Source organism: Pongo pygmaeus, chromosome 2, assembly GCF_028885625.2.
Source record: "Pongo pygmaeus isolate AG05252 chromosome 2, NHGRI_mPonPyg2-v2.0_pri, whole genome shotgun sequence".
Taxonomy (NCBI): Eukaryota; Metazoa; Chordata; class Mammalia; order Primates; family Hominidae; genus Pongo; species Pongo pygmaeus.
Window position 1 is genome coordinate 120,910,941 of NC_085930.1, and position 23,609 is coordinate 120,934,549.

The 23,609-nt window shown below is 44.0% G+C and overlaps 1 protein-coding gene across 1 annotated transcript in view; it reads right to left on the bottom strand.

Annotated features, from left to right (window-relative positions):
- Positions 1-2,549: 2,549 nt before the first annotated feature.
- TRIM71 (tripartite motif containing 71) overlaps positions 2,550-23,609 on the bottom strand; it is a 79,699-nt gene continuing 58,639 nt past the window's right edge. Inside the window, exons 3-4 of the mRNA XM_054481256.2 lie at positions 14,315-14,449; positions 2,550-10,021 (exon numbers count right to left, since the gene is read on the bottom strand). Coding sequence (XP_054337231.1) covers positions 8,570-10,021; positions 14,315-14,449 — 1,587 coding nt within the window. The 3' untranslated portion in view covers positions 2,550-8,569. The remainder of the gene's footprint in view (positions 10,022-14,314; positions 14,450-23,609) is intronic.

Sequence of the window (23,609 nt, forward strand, 5' to 3'; positions counted from 1 at the left end):
AGCCATCCCTCGGCACCACGGGAGATTGCTTTCAGGACCGCCCGCAGCTACCAATGGAGCGCATGCTCCATTCGGCCGCTCTGTGGAACCCGCACATACTCCATGCAGCCACTCTGTGGAACACACGTATTCCATATCGTCTGTGGAACCCATGGATACAAATTCAGCCCTCCACATAGGTCAGTTTCACATCCCACAAATGTTTTCCGTCCCTATTTGTTTGCAGATGCTGAACCCGTGTTTTTCAAGGTCAACTGCACTGCTGCTCACACTAGTTGTACGGAGGTCAGAAAAGAAAATCAAACCTCTTCACTGAACAGAAATTTTTTGTTTTGTTTTTCCCTGAGACAGTCTTGCTCTGTTGCCCAGGTTGGGGTGCAGTGGTGTGATCCCAGCTCACTGCAACCTCTGCCTCTGGGTTGAAGCAATTCTGCCTCAGCCTCCCAAGTTGCTGGGTTTACAGGTGCCCACCACCACGCCTGGCTCATTTTTGTATTTTTAGTGGAGACGGGGTTTCACCGTGTTGGCCAGGCTAGTCTTGAACCCCTGATCTCGTGATCTGCCCGCCTTGGCCTCCCAAAGTGCTGGGGTTACAGGTGTGAGCCACCACACCCGGCCGAACGGAAGTTTTTAATGCAGTCAGATATAAATTTGATTTGTTGCTGTGCCTTCTCATAATCTATATACCATAAAATGCAGTTTACATTTAATATATAAAGTTCAGTGATCTCCAGTAATTTCACCAGTTGTGAAACGACAACCACTATCCAATTCCAGAGCACTTTCAACATCCATGGCTGCTATGGAGTTTCACAAAGAAAACTGCCAATTCCTCTCAACCTCCAAGGCCCTGGCAACCACAAATCTATTTGTACCTATTTGCCTATTCTGGACATTTCATGTATGTGCAGTTACGTGCCTGACTTCTTTCACTTAACACTTCGAGGTTCACTGATGTCATAACATGCATTAGTACCTCATTCCTTTTTATGGCTGTTTATCCAGTTTTCAGTTGAGGGAAATTTGGGTTGCCTGCATTTTGGGCTATTATGAATCATGTTGCTATGAACATTCATGTACTAGTTCTTGTGTGGACATGTCATCAATCCTCTTGGATATGTGCTTAAGATTGGCATTGCTGGATTCTATGTCTAACACTATGATGAACTGTCAAGATGTGTTCAACAAGTGTCTGTACCGTTTCACAATCCCACCAGCCATATACGAGGGTTCCAATTACTCCACATCCTTGCCAATACTCACTACTGTATTATTGGCTGTTAACCTTTGAGAAAGGCAGCCTAATGGCCTGCTACAAAGAGGTATAGGCATTCTAAGCCCTTTCGAGGGTCATTTCACCCTGTCAAAGAGGCTGTGAAAATCAGGGAGACTGAAGATCAGGTGTTCTTTGTATGCTTCCCTTCCCTGCACTTCCTTCAGAAATGGGTCCTGCCTCTTTGTATTAGCTTCTCTTAGGTATTTTTTTACAGATCAAAGAGAAAAGATTCCTCTCCTTACTTAAAAGTGCATCTACCCAACTCTTATATTCAACAAAAAAGCCTTCCCTTGTGTCCAGCTATGGGTAAAAGGGAAAGTGAGAGGACCTTCCCAAAAAAGATGGAAGATGGGAAGAGGGAAGAATGGAGGCAAGAATTCAGAGTCCATTTACACCTCAGGGTCTTTTTGAAACTGCTACTCAGGATGTGTTAACTTTGAAGCTGAAGGTATCAACACCAACATGGGAAGGAGTGAAGGAAAGAGCAGAGGTTCCCAAGTCAGGTACTGAGGCTCTGCACTTTAAGAGGGTGTTTCCTGTACTGTAGTGAAGACCCAACACCATTAGAACCTGTGTAAACGTCTCACAGCAGGAAAGGGACACAGGACAGGAAAAAACATCAGGAAAAGTAGAACCTAGGGTGCTGGTTTCTCTAGTTTGTCAGATACTGCATTCAAAAGTCAAGCCTGAGGCTATATGACTCGAAAGAAAATAGGTGAGCAAAGTTGGGAAAATGAAGTCCAGTGAAAAATGAAATCCCAAATAAAGTTCTGAACACATTAAGCTCATGATGAAGTCTTTATCCACCCAACATCTACGGTATCCCCTCACTGAGGGAGAAGCCAGTTGGATGAGTTGCTCACATCTCCTGGGGCCACAGTTTAGACCCCAAATGGTTCCCAGGTACCCCTACTCAGACAGAGGTGATAAGGCCAAGACCTTCCAGAGACAGGGGGAGACAGGGCGGTGGCAGCTGGGAAGTCACGTACTTGCCTCTAGAGGGACATCTGCTACTCAGCTCCTTGGGAGAAGATACATACAGGGCTTCCAGGTCTGAAATTTCGTGACAATCCAGAACTTTTAGGCTCTTTAACATTTCCTCCATTTAAAAATGCTCCCATCACCTTTTTTTGAAGGCACCGCATGGGCCCAATCTGGCCCACCAGTCACAGTGCAGCTCCTGGACTGTCTATCTCAGGGACTCCCTTTCCATCCAGTACAGTGCACACACCCTTATTTACTATGGATTAAAGGATCACACAGACACACTGTAGCCATGGAAAAACCCTCGTTTATTTGATTAAACAAAAATAAAATAAGCTGCATAGGAACAATTTTAAAGTCCAAAGAGACACCAACTTTGTTTTAAGGCTGTAGTAGCTGATACAGCATCTCCTTGCTACCTCCTCCAGCCTTCTCTGTGGACCACAGTGATACATTCAGAAGCCTGTTAGCTAAACACAGGAGTTTTTGAACACTTTTCCATTGGTTCTTCACCTGCTCATTGCCTGTCATGCCTGCGGCCTGCAATAGTAACATTTAAGATTTAAAATGTGAAAGCCAAGAGGAGGGGGGGAAGAAAACCAAAACCAACCAAACAAAAACTCACTTTTGCCTAAAGGTTTGGGGGGAAATCTTCATTTCCCCACCCATCTACTGCATTGATGGGATTCACATTACCACGGCAATGCCCATTTAAAAGTGGCAAATGGCAGTCAGCACCCCACCCCGGACAGGCTTGCAGTGTGGTTTCTGCGGCCAGGGGAGTTACTACGGTAGTGCATATTCCTTATATCATGTCTGCCTTGGACAAATACAAATTAAGAGGTTTAACTTAGTCATTCTTACATAAGGCAACCTGCCCACATTAATTCCCCCAATTCTGTTTATTAAAAAAAAAAAAAAAGACAAAAAGACTCAACCGAGTCACATGTTCTACAGTTAAAAATTAAAGCATTTTGCTGACCCGGCATGAGAGCTAATGGACAGTATTAAGCAAGATTCAGTTTAACAACCCTCCCACCCACCCAAGTATAACTAACATGCTAGTTAAAAAACAACACCCCTTACCCACCCACCCTTACCTGCATCGATTTTAGGAGAAAAGGGAAAAAAAGAAAGGAATCTTACCACCCTAAAAGCAAGAAAACCCCAGAAATGTGAAAAATCTTCCTCTGAAGAAAGAAAACTACACAGACTGCTAGAAACACAAAGAACTTACAGAGTTACAGAGCTGGTTATTTAAAGAAAGTAAACACTTTGCTACACACATCAACATTCAGTCAGTGTGCTCTGAGATAGAGTCTTAAGAAAAATACTACCTGAGCTTGTAAGTTAATACAATCATTAAAAGGAGGTCTAAGACCATGTGGATACACAAAACTTTTAGAACCATTATTGGTTAAATGATGATGGAAAATATCCCACCAGGCTGGCTTGTTAACCCGTAAGATCAGTTTTAAAAATAGACATAATTGAGGTATTTCTTCACCATGACATTTATAAGCCCCTCATGATAATGACAGTGGTCTTAGGACCCTCCTCTCTTCCAAACAACCAAAAATTAGGGCAGAAGAGAGATGGGAGGGTCAATACAGTATATCCTGGTTATGTGCTTCTCAACTTTATCAAGTATTTAATAAACAAGGAAAAAAAAAACCCGTCAACATGTTACCTTTGGTAGAAAAAAATCAAAACACAAAACAAAAGAGCAATACACACTTCAACAGTCACTGCTCAGTCAAAACAGTGATTGTTGCAACATCATGGTGATGAACGTCCTGCTGGGTCCAGAGAGCTACAAATACAATCATGAAGTCAAGAGGATTCTCATTCCCTTCAAATATTTGATGTTTCCAAGATCTAGACCTTTAGAATTGCTCCTAAAGGGTATTACTTGCAGACATTAGAAATACAGATAAAATATTTTTCTCTTGAAGAGAAAGAGACCTAAAGGTCTTTATTTGTAGTTAAGTCCTCCAATAGGTCAGATTAACCAGTAGTTTCATAATACTGAACAACAGTAATGGTATGCATAATTCTTTTTGAAGGGGAAAAGCCAGATTGCTAAGAACTACTTGGATTTATGACTACATTTGCCTGACATTTCACTTTCAAGGTAAGTAAAACATTTCTCCTGGGAGAAATCAGTTGTAGATTTATGGTAACATTTCTTTTAGAGGTAGCTTCCCACTCCCACCCACTGCCCACTGGATTAATACTATTCTTTTTGAGACCTGTCAGATGCTAACATGAGGTAGATGACTTGCCACAAGTGAGGTAGAAACTCAACAAAAGCAGTCAGTGTGGTCTGGAATGCTGCGTCCTGTGCCCTTGGCCCTACAGAAAACCAGAGAAAGCTGTAGAGCTCTGGAGGCCCTGGCCCTGTGACACCATCACCTGCAAGTACAAGAGTGTGACTTTTATACAGCCCCAGACTGTTGGAAACTCATTCAGAGTGATGTTTTAAATATACCTTAAATATACCCTAAATACTTTTTGGCACCACTGGATTAAAATAATAAGATCAGAAAAACAAGCCTAAAACTTTGGCATATCTTTCACCACCTACCAGAACAGAGCAATCTTAGAATCTTCCAATGAGGAAGGTAACACATATATAAACAGTATTTTGCTGCTTCAAGCCTAAAAGACTTTCCTCCTCAAATAATTAAGCTTTGGCTTAACTAGAATAAATCAGACTGAGCCAATCTCAAGCTATTCTCTTGCAACTCCATCACAAAGTGCCTCAGTTCTGGCAACATTTTTGGCCCAACACGTAATTTGGATTCGGTTTATGGTACCCTTTGTTATGTATTTCCCAAATAAGTTAGACTTAAAAGGGCATTGAGGAGTTAGTGCACTTGGGGTACAGCCCAGGTCACTGTGCTCTAGTCAACTTGAGTGCCACTTGCAGCCACAACAGGGCACATGTTCTGAGACAGCATTAGATCTTGGGACCAAAAATAACACTTTTGAAATGTTAAGTCAGTGTCAAGCAAAAGTAGTTTTTACCTATGGGTTAGATGTCCTTTAAACATCTCAATACTCAAAACTATATATCGAAACCCAATGGGCATCTCCACACATAAACTGAGCTTACATCATACCCCACCCAACCCTTGCCACCTGACCAGATCAGACCTCCATGGGGACTACTAATTGTCATACTTACTCCCCAGAAACCTTTTTATTCTCCTACCTCATAATACCCAGGACCTTATTTTTTCCATCAGGATGAAGACTCCCTTCTTTGACCCAACTCCTGGCTACCTGGCATTACCTGGGCAGGAGATTATGCATTTAAACACAGGTACTTTTCACAGTTTCACACTAGGGACTGCCAAATGTTGGCTTTTATCATCTTTCTTTGATTTAGAACATTTCACATCATACAATAAACACTCTCCAAAGTGCTTCGCACCAATCCCTATGGGTCAGGAGTCAACCGCGGGCAGCCAAAAACGGCCAATGTTTTAAAAACAAAAGCTTTCCAAATGTGACCATGTTTCTCAAATACCAGTCATGCACCATTTTGGGTACAGAAAGGTAAGGAGATATACCATCACTGAGGACAAAGAGGTAGTATCTCTGACCTACACACATATTTCAGGGGATAGTTCTAGATGCTCTAAGCCTGCAAATTTATAAGTCTGTAAATTAAGACCTGATAATTTCAGCCATGGAGCGAAAATCTTGGCTTTTCAATCATATCCATAGTAAAACGTCAAGTAAGGAGCTCTAGTTACTGTTATGCACCAAGAACATTTCTCATTCAGGTCCCAAAATTTTCCTACATCTGGGGAAATTAGAAAGAAAGGAGCAGAATGAAAATGATGATGAAAAGATTTTAATCAAGATCCATCTCCTCAATAAAATTTTTTTCAAGCATTTAAAACCAGTTGTCTTTGGTGTTTAAAGGGTGGCTTGTTGGGCAGCTGGGGAAAGGGAAGGAAGATCAGCACCAAGTTACTCCAAAATAGAAAACAGTAAAAATGTTTAATTATATTAACTCTTTACCAAAGAACTTAGAGCTTAATGGCCAAAAGGCAACTGAATAGGCATTGGGGAATGATTCACTATTAAATTCTACAGTAAAAGGAGCTTCTAACAAACAAGATTTCCTAACACCTTCCCACCCTGTAACAGCAGCTGGGAGCCAGCAGCAGTTTGAAGCTACTTTCCAACTTTTGAATCTTTTATTGCATGCAGTCCTCCTCTGTGAGATTTTTTTTTTTTTCTTCCCATTTTGGTCACTCAGAAACCCTAGAATTAAAGCAATGGGAAGAGACAGAGTAGCTTGTAGTAGTAGTAAATTAAACGTCCAAAAGAGGTGTACGGGAAAAGCAACTTGATTGACTTGTCACATTGTCCCCATCATCTCCTTTTCTATTGGGATAACAGAAACAAATTGCTCCATTTGTTAATCTGTTCTGCTCATTTAAAACTATACCCATTTTGCAATAGAAATTTCTCTTAAATAGAGGAACAGAAGTTGATCCTTAAGTCTTTAAACAAGAGGTCTCCCTTGTAAGTCACTGACGTTTGTTTGAGAGTCCCTCTTTTCCCTGAGGAGGGCTCCTCCAGAATTTGGTTCTTATTTCAGTATTTGGGGCAATGCAGGAACCCACTGGGTTCTGACAAGCAGGGTATCAGCTACATCTGCTTTGCACTTGAAAGACAGACAATGCCCAGAAGCACAAGTTTTGTACCCAAGTCCAGCTTACAACCAACCAATCCTGTAAAGTGACACAGATTCTACCCCACAGTTCTGCAGTGGGAGCCTTAAATTTTCATTCTTTGGTACCGAGTTACAGGTTTAAGAAAAGACATTACATCCTACATTTCAGGTTGGGACAATTTGGTTTCTAGATCCTTTATATTCAAAGGCCTTGGGGGGGAGGGGAGGCGGGGGGATTCATGTTAACCATGAGGTCCTAAAGCATGGCCTGGGTGCAAACAATCCTATAAAAAGTGACCCAAGCAGAGGGAGTGGGACTGGGCTGTTGGTATTAATTTGACTTTCAAACCTTCTATTTCCCTGAACTTTCAAAGCAGGAAAAAAATTGTGCTTGTAAAATAAACGTTCTTTCCTTTGCCTACTCTTTTTAGGAAAAGAAACCCCTAGTACTACAGAACAACATGCACTCGGGGGTCAGGACGGACCCTGCCCTTTCTGTGGAGTTCCTATAGTTTGGGGGTGCCTTGTTCTTTAATGTGCTCCCTGATTCCCTCAGCACACGCATGTCCACCCACATTCATGTCCACGTCAGCCCATGCCTGAAAACCCTCTCTCTGAGAATGAGGTTAATTTCCTTTTTCCTTCCATTTAACCCTTTATAACCTAACAGCAAAATAAGAAAGCATAACTTTTGAGAATACGTTTAATCAAACATCCTGAGCTACTATCTATATATTTTTCTAAGAAACCAAAGTGTGAAAAGGAGAGGTTCTTTGGGAGGCAGTGTGTCATTTTCAGCTTTACTACTTGGGCGCAAGATGGCTTTGAAACAAACACGCACACGCCCTCCCTTAAAATAAACAAAGATTATGTACCCTAAAATATGAAGGGTCTGCTTTTCTTGGCTAGCAAGCCACAGCCACAACGTCTAAGATCAAGAAAAGATGCAGAAGAGGATGTTAAACACACTGAGGTATAAAGAAAGAACAGAGGAAATTTCTCTGTTGCAGCATTTAAAAAAAGAGAAGATTTTCCAAAAAGATCAAAACAACACAACATAATCTAAACCCCATATAAACACAGTATTCTCAAGAACACAGATACTCTATAATTATGCATTTCAAATCCTATTTTTTCCAAGTTTTATAGTTTTTTCTTTTTTTACTTAGTAGTTTTTTTTTGTGTTTCCTTGGCTCAATCTACAGAATACACCCCACCACACACATCCAGTGCCCTCCCAGCCATACAGATGCCAGGCTTGTGCATATCATGCCCCACGCAGGGGAAGAGGGAAACGCAAACTCCACTGAGGAGGGGAAGAGAGGGCCTGTTGCAGAAGGAAATGTAAAGATTTATGAGGTAGATAGAAATTATCACTTCACAGGCTCAATCCCTGCAGAAAAGATAAGTACATTCATCTGTAAAAAAATAAAGATGAGGTAGGACTTAAGCAATGTTGTACTTTTCTTGTTCTTTCTTAAAAAAAAAAAAAGAAAAGAAAAAAGAAATTTCCCTGAGACTGTTTCTTCTTTGAAATTCAAAAAGAGAGAGAGAGAGAGGGAGGGAGAGAGACACACACACACACCCCAAACACAGAAACCTAGGAAATGCAATTAGAAGACGAGGATTCGATTGTTGCCAAAGTCTACCACAACGATCATTCCATCGGGGGTGATGGCAATGCCGGAAGGGCGGTCCATCTGCCCAAAGCCGCTGCCTTGAGCACCAAACTTGCACAGGAAGCTGCCGTTGGATTCAAACATCTGTACCCGATGGTTCCTGGAATCCGCCACAATGATGCGCCCTTCCTGGTCCACAGCTACCCCTTGTGGGCGCAGGAACTGCCCATTGCCCGTGCCCTCCGAGCCCAGAAAGCGTGCCGACTGGCAGTCGGGGTGAATAACCAGGAGCCGGTGGTTGTTGAAGTCGGTGACCACCAAGTGGCCCTCATGGTTGAAGGCCACACCCCGTGGGGAGTCAAAGTGCTTCCAGAGAGCCCCCTCGAAGCCATACTTATTTAGGAAGACACCATCAGGCCCAAACAGCTGGATCCGGTGGTTCCTCGTGTCTGAGACCAGGATCTTGCCCTCAGAATTCACCGCCACATCCCAAGGGTAATTGAACTGCCCATTCTTGGTTCCTTTCTCACCAAACTTGAGGAGGAACTGGCCCTCGAAGGTGAAGATCTGGATGCGATGATTGTCCTTGTCAGCCACCACGATCCTGCGTGAGCCGTCACAGGCCACGCCGGCTGGTCGGTCGAACTGCCCAGGCCGGGAGCCCAGGGTGCCAAATTTGTGGTGGAAGGCACCGCAGGGCTTGAACACCTGGATGCGGTTGTTGCTGCGGTCGGCGACGATGATGTAGCCCTCCTTGTCTACACTCACACCCCAAGGGCGGCAGAGCTTGCCATCGCTGTCACCCTCACTGCCGAAGCTCAGGCCCGGGAGCCCAATGCCCACGTAGCTGCGGCCTGACTTGACCACCACCTTGAAAGGGCTGTTCTCAATGTGCTGGTTGCACAGTGTCACAGATACCAGATGCTCACCCTCCAGCTGGGGCCGGTAACTCACCACATATGTCCCATTCTGCTGATCACTCACCTCTGCAGCAAACAGGTTGCCATCAGGGCCCAGGACCACAGCCGACATCAGGTCACCTCCTGAGAGGCGGGGCTCACCATCGTGGTCATAACCAATGACCGTGAAGGAGGCCACCTTACCCTGGAGGGCGCGCTTGAGGCCATCGCCCGTGGCCTTGGTGAGTGGTGCAAAGGCCCCGCTGCTAACAAAGCCAAAAGACTTGATGGCAAGGTACAGTGCCTGATCGGGGGGTGTGAACATGACTCGGTCATCTTCCTGGGGCTGCAGGAGGCTCCGCACGGTCTTCAGCTCCTGCACCTGGGCCAGCATCCGGTCTCGGGCCAGTAGGATGTCTAGCGCTCTACCCTCCTCCAGGACCTGCTGCACGGCACTGATGGTGCTCTCAAGCTTGTTGAGGTTTTGTCGCAGCTTCTCCACCTGCAGGTACAGAGACTTGGCTTTCACCTGGCGGATCTTTTCTACCTGGAGGGAAAAGCAAGAGTGGAGAAAGACACAGAGGCTTAGAGCCAAGCACAGAAAATACCACATAAGCCACAACTAATCACAAGGAAGCATCAGACAAACACATATTGTGGGATGGTCTACAAAAGACATCTGGCTTTCTTCAAAAGCAGCAAAATCAAAATGGACCAAAAAACCTGAAGAACTGTTTTGGGTTACAGAGGATAGTTACTAGAAACAGGACAACTATATGTAATTAGTGACTCTGGACTGGGGGGAGTGGCTAGCTATGAAGAGCACTGTTGGGACAATTGTTGAACCTTGATTATGGACTGAGGAGTAGATGCTAGTACTGTATCAAATCAAATTTCCTGATTTCTGTAATTGTAATGTGATTAGGGGTAAAGGCGTTGTGTTTCCAATATGCCAACTCACTCTCAGATCGCAAACATATATACACATACATACACACACACACACACACATACACGCACGCCTCATGCCTGTAATCCCAGCACTTTGGGAGGACGAAGCAGGCAGATCACCTGAGGTCAGGAGTTCGAGACCAGCCTGGCCAACATGGCAAAACCCTGTCTCTACTAAAAATAACAAAAATTAGCCAAGTGTGGTGACAGGTGCCTGTAATCCCAGCTATTTGGGAGGCTGATGTGGGTAGAATCGCTTGAACCCAGAAGGCGGAGGTTGCAGTGAGTAGAGATCACACCACTGCACTCCAACCTAGGCAACAAGGCGAGACTCCGTCTTAAAAAATAATAATAATAATTGGGACAAAACGTACATAATCAGTAAATCTGGAGAAGGAATATATGGAGTTACTATTATTACTGCAACTTTTCTGTAAGCTATAAATTAAAAAAAATAAAAGTTAAAAACAGCCATCTAGTGCTGGGCACAGTGCTGTGCACCTGTAGTCCCAGCTACTCGGGAAGCTGAGGTGGAAGAATCACTTGAGCCTAGGAGGCTGAGTCTGTAGTGTGCCATGACTGTACTTGTGAATAACCACTGCACTCCAGCCTGGGCGATACAGCAAGATCCCACCTTAAAAAAATAGCAAGATCCCACCACCAAAACCAAAAACAGCCATTTGACAAAGGAGTTTACTGAGCACCTACACTTTGCCAGGCATTGGAGGTACTGCAGTAACCCACAGAAAATATAAAATATGGTCCTTGCTCACACAGAGTTGTAGTTTAGAAAAGCAGTATTTAAAAGCAAACGAAGAAATAAGGATCATGTCAGATAGTGATAGGTGTTAAAAAGTAGAAAAAGGATGTGAAAGACAGTGTCTAGGGGCCCTGATATAGACAAAGAGTGCTGAGGGACAGTGCCTTTCACAAGTTCAGACCTACAGGTTGAGACTAGGCAAAAGGACATAGGGAGAGCTATCTCAGCAAAGGAAACAGCCAGCACAAAGGTCCTGCTGTGGGCACAGGCTCAGCATTTCACAACCACAGCTTTCAGTAGGGGAGTGACGTGACAGATTCATGTTCTTAAAGAATTAGTTTGGGGCCCAGTACAGTGGCTCATGCTTGTAATCTCAGCACTTTGGGAGGCCAAGGTGGGTGGGCCACCTGAGGTCAGGAGTTCAAAACCAGTCTGGCCGACATAGTGAGACCCTGTCTGTACTAAAAATACAAAACTAGCCAGGCGTGGTGGCAGGTGCCTGTAATCCCAGCTACTTGGGAGGCTGAGGCAGGAGAATCGCTTGAACCCAGGAGACGAAGGTTGCAGTGAGCCGAGATCGTGCCACTGCACTCCAGCCTGGGCAACAAGAGCAAAACTCTGTCTCAAAACAACAACAACAACAAACCGCAAAAGGATTAGTTTGGGAAATGTGTATTAAAGGGGAACAAATGAGGGAACAGAGACCACCACCATAGAGCACCATTTTTTTTTTTTTTTTGTAGAGATGGGGTCTTAATGTTGCCACAGGTGCCCTCAAAATCCTGGACTCAAGCAATCTTCCCACCTCAGCCTCCCAAAGTGTTGGCATTACAGGCATGAGTCACTGTGGTTGGCCAGTTTCTCTTTACTTCTGTATTTTAAGAATGATTTTGAAAACCCATCTGGGAACCTGAGAAGCCCTGTACCCCAAATTTTAAGATAGCACGCTTTTGGCAATAATTTGTCTATATTATTTCCAAAAGAGCCCTTTAAATCTAAAATGCTATAATATATATGGACATGGATTCTAACCTGCCAAAATAATTCCTGCTTGAGGTTCTCAAACCATGCTATTTAGAATTATGGAATTTTGTTTTACCAATGAAACATTAGTTTCTCTATTCTTTAAAAGTTCTCTAATTCTAAGCAATTTCCCCCTGTGAAGGGGAACGAACTTACCCAAATAGTTTTCACAGAGGACCATAACTTGAGTTGTTCTACAGATCTGAAAGCCATAGAAGGCTATTTCAGAATAAGCGTCCACTGTTGAAAGAGCTGGATTTCAACCTGAATTTCCCTTTAGGGTGGGAGGGGTGATTATATGATTTCGACTCATTCCTGCTTTTTCATCTGCTCAGTGAACCAGGATACATGTGTATGGAGAGGCCCACGTGGGGACAGATCAAAGAATATTTGCCCATTGGGCCAAACCTCCACCTTTGGTTCTTACCCATGAACTATATATATGCAGCTAACCCCATGAGGTAGCCAAGTCCACTGGAAATACGTAAGGCCCAAGAATGAAGAGAGGCATCTGGATATTTACAACAGGGTTGTCTTAATCCTTGCACTTATATATCTTAAAGTAACCAGAGATGCAGGAAAACAAAACTTGTAACAAAGAGATGCCCAGACAGAGACAGGCAAAGTAAGAGGGATTTGCTGGGAAGGAACAGGAAAAAAAAAAAAAAAAAAAGTCAGTAATTAGTCAAAGAGAGAGGATTTGGAGCAAGGTTCCAAAGGATTTGGATTTGGAGCAAGGTTCTATAGCAAAAGTGTCCAAAATAAGGAAGCTTATTTTGGAATGCTCTGAAGATGAATTTTTGGGCAAGCAGAAACTGCTTACTACAATGAAGAAGGGATGGACTCTTCTTTCAAACAGGCTTCTCCCAAGAGTAAAAACTTGCTATTTCTTCTGAAACAGAATTGCCTTTAAAGAGGACAGTGGGTCAGCCTCACAGGAGGGAGGGTAACTAAGGTGAAAGCGGCAGAAACCCCCACACACAAAGGCCTTTTTCATCAGGAAATCCAGAAGAGCGAGTTTGTGGCAGAGTTCACTACAAAGCTCTCAGGTTGCAAGAAGTGGGCCCCTCAGTTATAATTAACATTCGTGGGTGGCATAACACTGGCAGACCCATGGGGACATCTGAGTGTCTGAAAACGATGTCATGCCCACAAAGGTGCTCAAAAAATATGCTGAATTAAAAATCTTGGACTAACACCTCCAAAGTCTCTTCTTGTCAGAAAGCAATTGAGCCATATTCCTTAAGAGGTCAGAAGAGGCAGAAAGCATCCATCCAGTTGTGAAGTTAACTAAATGGAAAATGCAATGCAAAATCCAGGGACACCTTGCAGAACATTGTAGGGCACAGTAGTTAGCAAAGGTCACTTGCAGAAACTGAGGTGCCATCCCCACCATCATCATATTGTTTGGAGATGGAAACACGCACACTCCACAAGGATACCCTTATAAATCAGCTCTAGTCTTTTTCGTGTGTTCAGAGAATGTAATTATAGTTAAAGAATTGGCATGGAGTACTGGCCCTTTCATAGACTTAACTCTCCTCCTTTCTGAGTGGGGACATAAAATCACAAAAGGAACAGTTGGAATGCTGACTTGGGTGGGGCAAGTAGTCTTTCTAGCTGATTTTTATCTAAACAGCACACTAGTGTGCTCGGCACTCTTTCCTGCTCCAACAGGAAGAAAGGACACACACTCACTGCCCTCCGAAGAGGAAAACTGGTTTTCCACAAGAGGTCAGGAAGTGCAACCAGCCAGGTCACCAAAAATAGGGATGTTTCCTACCAGCCTGCCTTTCTTAACAACAGTTTCGACTATGCTCCCTTCTTCAGCCTCCTTTTGAGTGAATGCAATATAAAACTGGAGACCGCTTCCAGTCTTGGTTACCCACGTACTTCTGAAAAGGCTTCTTGTTGTTTTACCGCAGACAGCACCCACAATGTTCCAGGGACCCCCTGCATCTTTCTGCCAACAGGCTTTCTGGAAAATTACCAAGTGTTTTAAACTTAGAGCTTGGCTCCTGGATCTGTAAAGAGTCCCGTAGAGTGCTGCTGAGGTTCATGGAAGCCGAGTGGGCACAGCCTGGGTCGGGGAGCTCTCCCTGTTACCTTCCACAGCAGCTCACACTCGCGTTCCTCCAGAGCTTTCTTATGCCTCGCAGTCACGGCTTTGACCTCCGACTGTACAACCTTCGCCTTCATCTCCACCTGTTCCGCCACCGTCTGGGCCTGCTCGATGCTCAGCTGGAAAACCAAAAAAGAAACAACTTCAAGGCATTAGAAGGACTATCATTCCTTATACAAAACATTTGAATCTGCTCTGTCAGACTTGAAAGGCTGACACCCTGGCTTCCCAGACCACTTGATTCACTCCCTTGGAAGGAAAACAGGCACTTAGGGAGAGACTGGCATCTGTCTGACATGTAACTAAAGGAGTTGCTGGCAAGAGCTGGATTTCTTTGCATGAGAAATAGCACCTACACAGTTAATGTCAGAACTATTAAGAGATACTCTGACACAGCGAAACCAGTGTAGCTGGGTGACAGCTGAAAACTGGGAATGAGGATCAGATGTAAAATGTACAACTCCAGCCACACAAGCGGCCTCCCCAGACTTCCTGGCCTCACCCTCTGCCTAGGCGAAACCCCGCAGGCCAGGAACATCCCTTACGTGAGGGTGTGTGACAGGGTAGTGGCTAATCCATCCTGCTTTTGTCAAGGCACTGGCAACACAGCTCATCCCAGCCAGAACGAACACCAAGTGCACACTGGGAATATCCCCCGATCTACCTAAGAAGCTGTGCCCCGTGGTCAGAGACCATCTACATGTCACCACACACGCCACCCTGTACCAGCCGTAGTTAAATCAGCCAGTTTAATCAGACGTATTATTGTTCATAAAAAATTAATCCAGACAGAAGGCATGGTGTTTTCATTAATATTACATGGTGTGTCTTGAAAAGCCACAAGGATTTGAGATACCAAGGTATTAAATCAGGGATTCCAAAGTGATTGCTCTTGGTATAACAGGTTTCAGTGTAGGTGATCCAATCAGAAGGATGTCAGGGAAGCCCAAATTGGAGCCTGGTATGGGCTTAGGAATCAGAGTGACCAATCATCCAGTTTGCTCTGGACTGAGGGGTTTCTGGGATGTGGAACTTTCAATGCTAAAACTGGGACAGTCCTGGGCAAACCAGGCCAGTCATCCCTGGAGACAGGTAACCCAGGTTCCAATCCTGGGTTAGTTTAGGGCCTCCTACTAGTTGTAAGGCCTTGGACAAGCTCCTGGTCCTCTCCAACCTTGGTAAAGTGTAGATGTGAGGGAAATGCAGAGCAATGCATGGGTAGAGCTGAGCTCAGCACCTGGCACAGAGTAAAACACTGTTATTAATAGTTCTCAGCTGATAAAACACCTGGGACAAAAGTTCAGCCATTATGTCTCGTCAGGCCACTTAGCTCCTATCATAAAATTTACCATTAGTCACACTTAGTATGTTCAGTGTTGTGTAATCACCACCACTATCTAACTTCAGAACATTTTCACCACCCAAAAAGCAAAGGCCGTAACCATTAAGGAGTCATTTCCACTTCCCTCCTTCTCCCCCATGGCGATCACTAACCTACTGTGTCTCTATAGATCTGTCTGTCCTGGGCATTTCTTTCTTTCTTTCTTTCTTTCTTTTTTTTTTTTTTTTCCAAATAGAGATGGGGGAATCTTGTCATGTTGCCTAGGCTGATCTCGAACTCCTGGGCTCAAGTGATCTGCCCACCTAGGCCTCCCAAAGTGCTGGCATTACAGGCATGAGCCACTGCGCCTGGCCTGTTCTGGGTATTTCATATAGATGGCATCATCATACAATACACGATCTACCTTATTTTTATGAATATTCTTCCTGCCCAACAGTTTGACTTGCTCTGGATGAGAGCTGACACATTCATGGCATGCAAGACACGCTCAAAGGTGCAGCCCCAAAAACACCCATGGTGGCCGGGCACAGAGGCTAACGCCTGTGATCCCAGCACTTTGGGAGGCCGAGGCAGGCGAATCACTTGAGCTCAGGAGTTTAAGACCAGCCTGGCCAACATGGTGAAACCTGGTCTCTATTTAAACAAAACAAAACAAAAAAGCACACCACCCATGACTCCAGTGGTTAGCTGCCACACTGCATTCTCTGCCTAAGGAGATCCTGTGTGACCTAAGGATCCACTGAGCTGATTCACAGAGGAACTGGGTAGATCCAGAGGGCTCACAGGATATCCACAGCCTGGAATGCTTCACCCTAAATTTCCAAACCCAGTTCTGATGCCACTTCCCTTCTGAAGCTGGAAGGGAACAGCACATTTCTGTAATGTTTCTGCTCCACCTTTACAATCCTGTCTCAAGTACCATTACATGTCAAAGTAGGAGCTAAGTACAAAGCCCATGATACTTAAGGCACCTGGGATTTAGCAGAACAATTAGCAGAACAATCTATAAATTTTATATTTGCACATCTCTAGCCATAACCATGTTTACCAAAGCACTAGGTAGCTGTGTTGGGTTAAATATTGTCCCTCCAAACATCAGGCTCAACTAAATGTGGGCCAGGATGTGACCTTGTGTGGAAATAGGGTCTCTGTAGATATAATTAGCTAAGATGAGGTTATAGTCGATTAAGTTGAATCTTAAATCCCAAAACTGATGTTCACAGAGGGTCATGTGCAGACACAGATACAGAGAACAAAGCCATGCGAAGACCAAAGCAGACACGGAAACTGACGCAGGTACAAGCCAAGGATGCTGGCAACTGCCAAAAGCCAGGATGAGGAAAGCAATGAGTCTTCCTGAGGGCCTTCAGAGGGAGCATGGTCCTGACACCTTGATCTTGGCCTTCTGGCCTGCTGTTTTAAGTAATCCAGTTTATGGCAAATTGTTACAACAGACCCGATAAACTAATACAGAAGCCAATAAAGTGAAGCAGACAGATATTACATCCACATTACCTAAAAGTTAAAAAATTAGAATGGCCAAGCAGATGAGCATGCATATAAGCAGGTATCATAATAGCACTGATACATTTTTAGTATCTCACGCTGTCAGGATTCATCCAGGGAAAAAGAGAGAAAGCGAGAGAGAGAGAGCAAGAGAGCTACCTAGACATTTAAACAGAATTTAGCACAGGGAAATGGTTAAACAGGTATGGGAGAACTGCTGGGGCAAAGAGCACACTGAGGCAGACAGTACCTGCAGAAGCAGCTTCTTCTGCTTTGTCTGAGAGAACAAAAGAAAGAAAGCTGTGGTTACAAGAACCCAGAATAAGGTGGCGAGGTTACGTCCAGCTAATTCTGGGAGTGGCAAGATCTGAAATTGAAACCAACTTCTGCTGTCAGGGTGAAAAAGAATTGCTATTAAGAATTGGGACCGGGTACGGTGGCTTACACCTGTAATCCCAGCACTTTGGGAAGGCAGAGGCAGGAGGATAGCTTAAGCCCAGGAGTTTGAGATCAGCCTGGCCAAGAGTGAGACCCCATCTCCACAAAAAAATAAATTAGCCAGGCGTGGTGGCGCTTGTCTATAGTCCCATCTACTTGGGAGGCTAAGCTGGAAGGATTGCTTGAGTCCTGGGAGATCGAAGCTGCAGCAAGACGTGACTGCACCACCGCACCTCAGCCTGGGTGACAGAGCAAGACTCTGTCTCAAAACAAATATATATGATAATAATATAATTAATATGAATTGGAAGAAAAAGGGAAGAAATCCTTTTCCCATACATGTAGTTTGAAGAGTCACAGCCCCAGCATCACATGGCAAGAGTGTGATAGGGTTAGAGCCCAAAGAGTAGAACTTAGTAACCGGCACCCTCTATATTTTTAGATGTGTTGGTTATTAATTAGCACAACTGGTGTCCAAGCTAATATTTCACCAAGGCAACCAAACCTATATCTGTAACATTTCTTAATCATTCCTCAATAGAAAGCAGAGGTGGCAAACTGCTTTCTATTAATATTAATGTCATACTACTTGCCAAACTGATTTTTTTACATCTAACTTCTATCATATGTTAGAAAAAACAAAAAAAGACCCAGCCTAGGCAACAAGAGCAAAACTCTGTCTCAAAAAATAAAAAAAAATAAAAAAACAAAAACACCACTCCCTTTGCATAGGAATGGGTGTATTACCCTTCTCACCTCTTCCCCTAGTCTCCTAGCCAGGCTTATCACTTATCCCTCATGTTTGGAACTCACATTTTATGATAAAAACTGTTTCTTCCATTTTTCAAACAGGTTCAAAAGGGGATTCAAAGCTTTTGTTGCAATTTTAATTATCAGCAAGCATGCAAAGATATTCCTTGGGCTGAGAGTCACAAAATGAGAGCCCTACCCAATGAGAGCCCTACCCAATGCATAGTGGAAAAATAGGTCTTTCCCTTCCAAATTACGCACTACCCAGCCAAGCACCGCATTGTAGACCAGGACTTACTGAACTAGTTCCCAACCTCTAACAGCAGGGCATCTGAAGGACATATAAAGCAGATGGGTTGGGGGAAATGACAATGTAGAAAGGCTGGGTAAACTTCCAAAACAGATATATCCATTTCACAGTAAGAAAAGAGAAATCACCCAACAAGCATGGTGCTTGAGAGAAAATTTAACCATCTTTGGGATGTTAACAGAGCTAATTAAACATTTAAAAGTTGAGGGTCTCCATTTGGACTGGCACATCAGTGCACTTTCCAGCTGACTACTAAGTGGCAGTCAGTCAGCATGGAGGAGACTTGGGCCAAATCTGGCTTTCAAGGGAAAGAATATAGATATCGATCAGTGATGCCAACTGTGGAGAACAGTGGTATTTAAAGAGCCCAACGGTCAGAAGGTAAGAGAATGCAATCATCACCCATACACTTGTAGGCGACCATACTGGATATGCGGAGCTACTGTGGTCCACTCTAAAATATAATTTTTGGCCAGGCGCAGTGGCTCATGTCTGTAATCCCAACACTTTTGGGAGGCTGAGGCAGGTGGACTGCCTGAGGTCAGGAGTTGAGACTAGCCTGGCCAACATGGTGAAACCCCGTCTCTACTAAAGATACCAAAATTAGCCAGGTGTGGTGATGGGTACCTGTAATCTCAACTACTCAGGAGGCTGAGGCAGGAGAATCGCTTGAACCCAGGAGGCAGAGGTTGCAGTGAGCCAAAATCGTGGCACTGAACTCCAGCCTGGGCAACAGAGTGAGACTACACCTCACTCTGTCTTGCTCTGTCTCCCAGGATGGAGTGCAGTGGTACAATCTTGGCTCACTGCAACCTCAACCTCCAGGCCTCAAGCAATCCTCCCAAGTAGCTGAGACTACAGACACGCAACACGAGGCCTGGCTAAGCTTCTTCATTTTTTGTAGAGACAAGATCTCACTATGTTGCTCAGGCTGGTCTAGAATTCCTGAGCTCAAGTGATCCTCCTGCCTCAGCCTCCCAAAGTGCTGATGTTACAGTTTTGAGCTACAGTACCCAGCCAGTTTTTGTTTTTTTATTTTTGTTTTTGTTTCTTTAAAGAAATTAAAGATTTGTGGCAACACTGCATCAACCAAATCTACTGGTGTCATTTTTCCAAAAGCCCATATTGTCTCTGTGTCACACTTTGATAATTTTTGCAGTATTTCAAACTTTTCATTATTATTTTATCTGGTGTGCTGATCTGTGACAAGTGATCTTTGGTGTTAATCAGGCCACTTAGTAACCCTACAATGGCCTCTAAGTGTTCAAGTGAAAGAAAAGGTCCCACAAATCTAAAATGATTAAGCTTAGTAAAGAAAGCAAGTAGAAAGCTACAGACAGGCTGAAAGCTAGGCCTCTTACACCAAACCGTCAAAGCTGTGATTGCAAAGTAAAGTTCTCGAAAGAAATTAGAAGTTCACTCCAGTGAACACTCAAACAGCAATGAGGCAAAACAGACTTATTGCTGATATGAAGAAAGTTTAATGATCTGGAGAAAAGATCAAACCAGCCATAACATCTCCTTAAGCCAAAGTCTAATCCTGCCTGAGCAGGGACCTAACTCTTCAATGCTATGAAGGGTGAGAGATGAGGAAGCTGCGGAAGTTTGAAGCTAACAGAGGTTGAGTGATACGGTTTAAGAAAACAAGTTATCTCCAAAACATATATGCGTAAGGTGACACAGCAAGTGCTGATATAGAAGCTGCAGCAAGTTACCCAGAAGAACAAGCTTAGGTAATTGATGAAGACAGCTAAACAACAGACTTTCAAGACATCCTTTTATTAGAAGGAGACAGCCCGATATTGGAAAGACATAGTCTTATATTGGAAGAAGATGCCATCTAGGACTTTCATAGCTACAGAAGTCAATGCCTGGTTTCAAAGCTTCAATGGACGGGCTGACTCTCTTGGTAGGAACTAATGTAGCTGGTGACTAAGTTGAAGCCAACAGTCATTGTCCATCCTGACAATCCTAGGCCCCTTAAGGATTATGCTAAATCTACCGTGCCTGTGCTCTACAAATGGAAAAACAAAGCCTGGATGACAGCATGTCTGTTTGTAGCATGGTTTGCGGAATTTTTTAAATTTTTATTTATTTATTTATTTATTTATTTATTTATTTGAGACAGGGTTTCACTCTTGTCGCCCAGGCTGGAGTGCAATGACGCAATCTCGGCTCACTGTAACCTCCACCTCCCAGGTTCCAGCAATTCTCCTGCTTCAGCCTCCCAAGTAGCTGGGATTACAGGCATGTGCCACCATGACCAGCTAATTTTTTGTATTTAGTAGAGAAGAGGTTTCTCTATGTTAGTCAGGCTGGTCTCAAACTCCTCATCCCAGGTGATCCTCCCGCCTCGGGCTCCCAAAGTGCTGGGATTACAGGCTTGCCGGGCCGGTTTACGGAATATTTTAAACCCACTGTTCAGACCTACCACTCAGAAAAAAAGATTCCTTTCAAAATATTACCGCTGATTGACAATGCGCCTGGTCACCCACAAGACTCTGCTAGAGATGCACAAGGACATGAAAGTTGTTTTCATGTCTGGTAACACAACATCCATTCTACAGCCCGTGGATCAAGAAGTAGTTTCAATTTTCAAGTCTTACTATTTAACAAATAAACTTCGTAAGGCGATAGCTACTACACATAGTGATTCCTCTGATGGATCTGGACAAACCCATTTGTAATCCTTCTGCAAAAAATTTACCATTCCAGGTGCCATTAAGAACATGTGTGGTACTCACTTTGGCAGCACATATACTAAAACTGGAGATACTATAAAAGAGCATTCGTGATTCATGGGTAGAGGTCAAAATATCAACATTAATAGGATGTTTGAAGAAGCTGATCCCAACCCTAATGGGTGAACTCAAGGTCATCGATTAGGGTTGGGATCAACTCCTTGTAGCAGAAAGAAGTAGTGGAGGAAGTCACTGCAGATGTGGTGAAAATACAAAGAGAACTAGAATTAGAAGTGAAGCCTGAAGATGTGACTGAATTGTTGCCATCTCATGAGAAAATTTGAAGGGATGAAGACTTGTGTCACATTTTAAGAAACTGTCAGGCTGGGCAAGGTAGCTGATGCCTTTAATCTCAGCGCCTTGGGAGGCCCAAGGTGAAAGATTGCTTGAAGCCAGAAGTTTGAGATCAGCCTAGACAACAAAGCGAGCCCCATCTCTACAAAAAATATAAAAATTAGCTGGGCGTAGTGGAGCATACCTGTAGTCCTAGCTACGTGGGAGGCCAAAGAAAGGGGATCGATTGCCTAAAAGCCCAGGAGTTTGGGGCTGCAGTAAGCTATGATGGCACCACTGCACTCTGAGTGAGAGAGAGATCCTGTCTCTTAAAAAAAATAATGGCTGGGCACGGTGGCTCACGCCTGATATCCCAACACTTTGAAAGGCCGAGGCAGGTGGATCACCTGAGGTCAGGAGTTCGAGACCAGCCAGACCAACATGGTGAAACCCCGTCTCTACTAAAAAGACAAAAATTAGTCGGGAGTGGTGGCAGGCGCCTGTAACCCCAGCTACTCGGGAGGCTGAGGCAGGAGAATCACTTGAAACTGGGAGGCAAAGGTTGCAGTGCGCCGAGATCGCGCCATTGCACTCCAGCCTGGGTGACAGAGCAAGACTTAAGGATGCTAAACACACACAAGTTATGGTTAAACAAAAACTTTCTAGGAAATCACAATCTATGTAGTGTACCTGGCTGTGGCCTTATAGATTAACAGGCCTAAAATGCCTCCACCCAAAATGCCCCATGATCTAGTATTCAGATTCAACTAATATTTGAATCATACCTCTAGGATTTATGCCTAAGTTCTCACCACTTACACAGCTGACTGTATTTATTTTCCCCACACTCTTTTCTCCCCACAGAATTTCCATTGAATTTCCATTTCTCTGAGATTTTACCATGTTAACTGTTCATGATTTGTTGGGTGCTTTCCTTAATAAGCCTCCAGCAAATTGTTACAACTCATTTTTCTCCCCCACAGTGGCTTTTCCTACTAAGCACAGAGAGCACCAGCATTCTCTCAATAATGCTCCAACTGTTTTCAATCTCTTAAGAGAGTAAGAGGTTAATAAAACCATATCACAATCTAGGAGTTCAGACCTAGACACCAGTGGCTCTTTTTGTATGTCTGTCTGTTTGAGATGGAGTCTCATTCGGTCGCCCAGGCTGGAGTGCAGTGGCACGATCTCGGCTCCTGCGTTCAAGGAGGATCTGCCACCTGCGTTCAAGCAATTCTCCTCCCTCAGCCTCCTGAGTAGCTGGCATTACAGGTGCCTGCCACCATGGCTGGCTAATTTTTATATTTTTAGTAGAGATGGGGTTTCACCATGTTGGCCAGGCTGGTCTCGAACTCCTGACCTCAGGTGATCCACCCACCTCGGCCTCCCAAAGTGCTCGCATTAAAGGTTTGAGCCACCGTGCCTGGCTGACACCAGTGGTTAAGTTCCTCAGGCGATGCCACAGTGAAGGCTGGGCACCGGTGTCGAGGAAATGCCAGCAGGGTAAGGCATTTATTTGTCAAGGTCCCAACTGTCGTGGCATAAAATGAAAGACACAAACCACTTCATCCACAGGGACAGATGCACTGATATACAACAGAATGACACACAGGTGAAGACACTGACAAAGGAGAAGAGCAACACAGAGACACTCAAGGCATTTTAAAGACAACGAGCAATACTGGCGTAACAATGACAGGATTAGTCATTCCAGAAAGTCTCTCAAACTTCCAATTTTATGATCTGAACATCATAAAATCTGACTCATCAGAAAAGATTGTTTCAGTATCACGCATGGGAATGTGATAGCGGCTGAGAAACTTATTAAATCAAATCCTCCCTCTTCTGTAAGACACATGATCTCAATTCTTCAGCACTTTCAAAACAGATTTTTTTTTAAACAGAGTCTTAACTGTTGC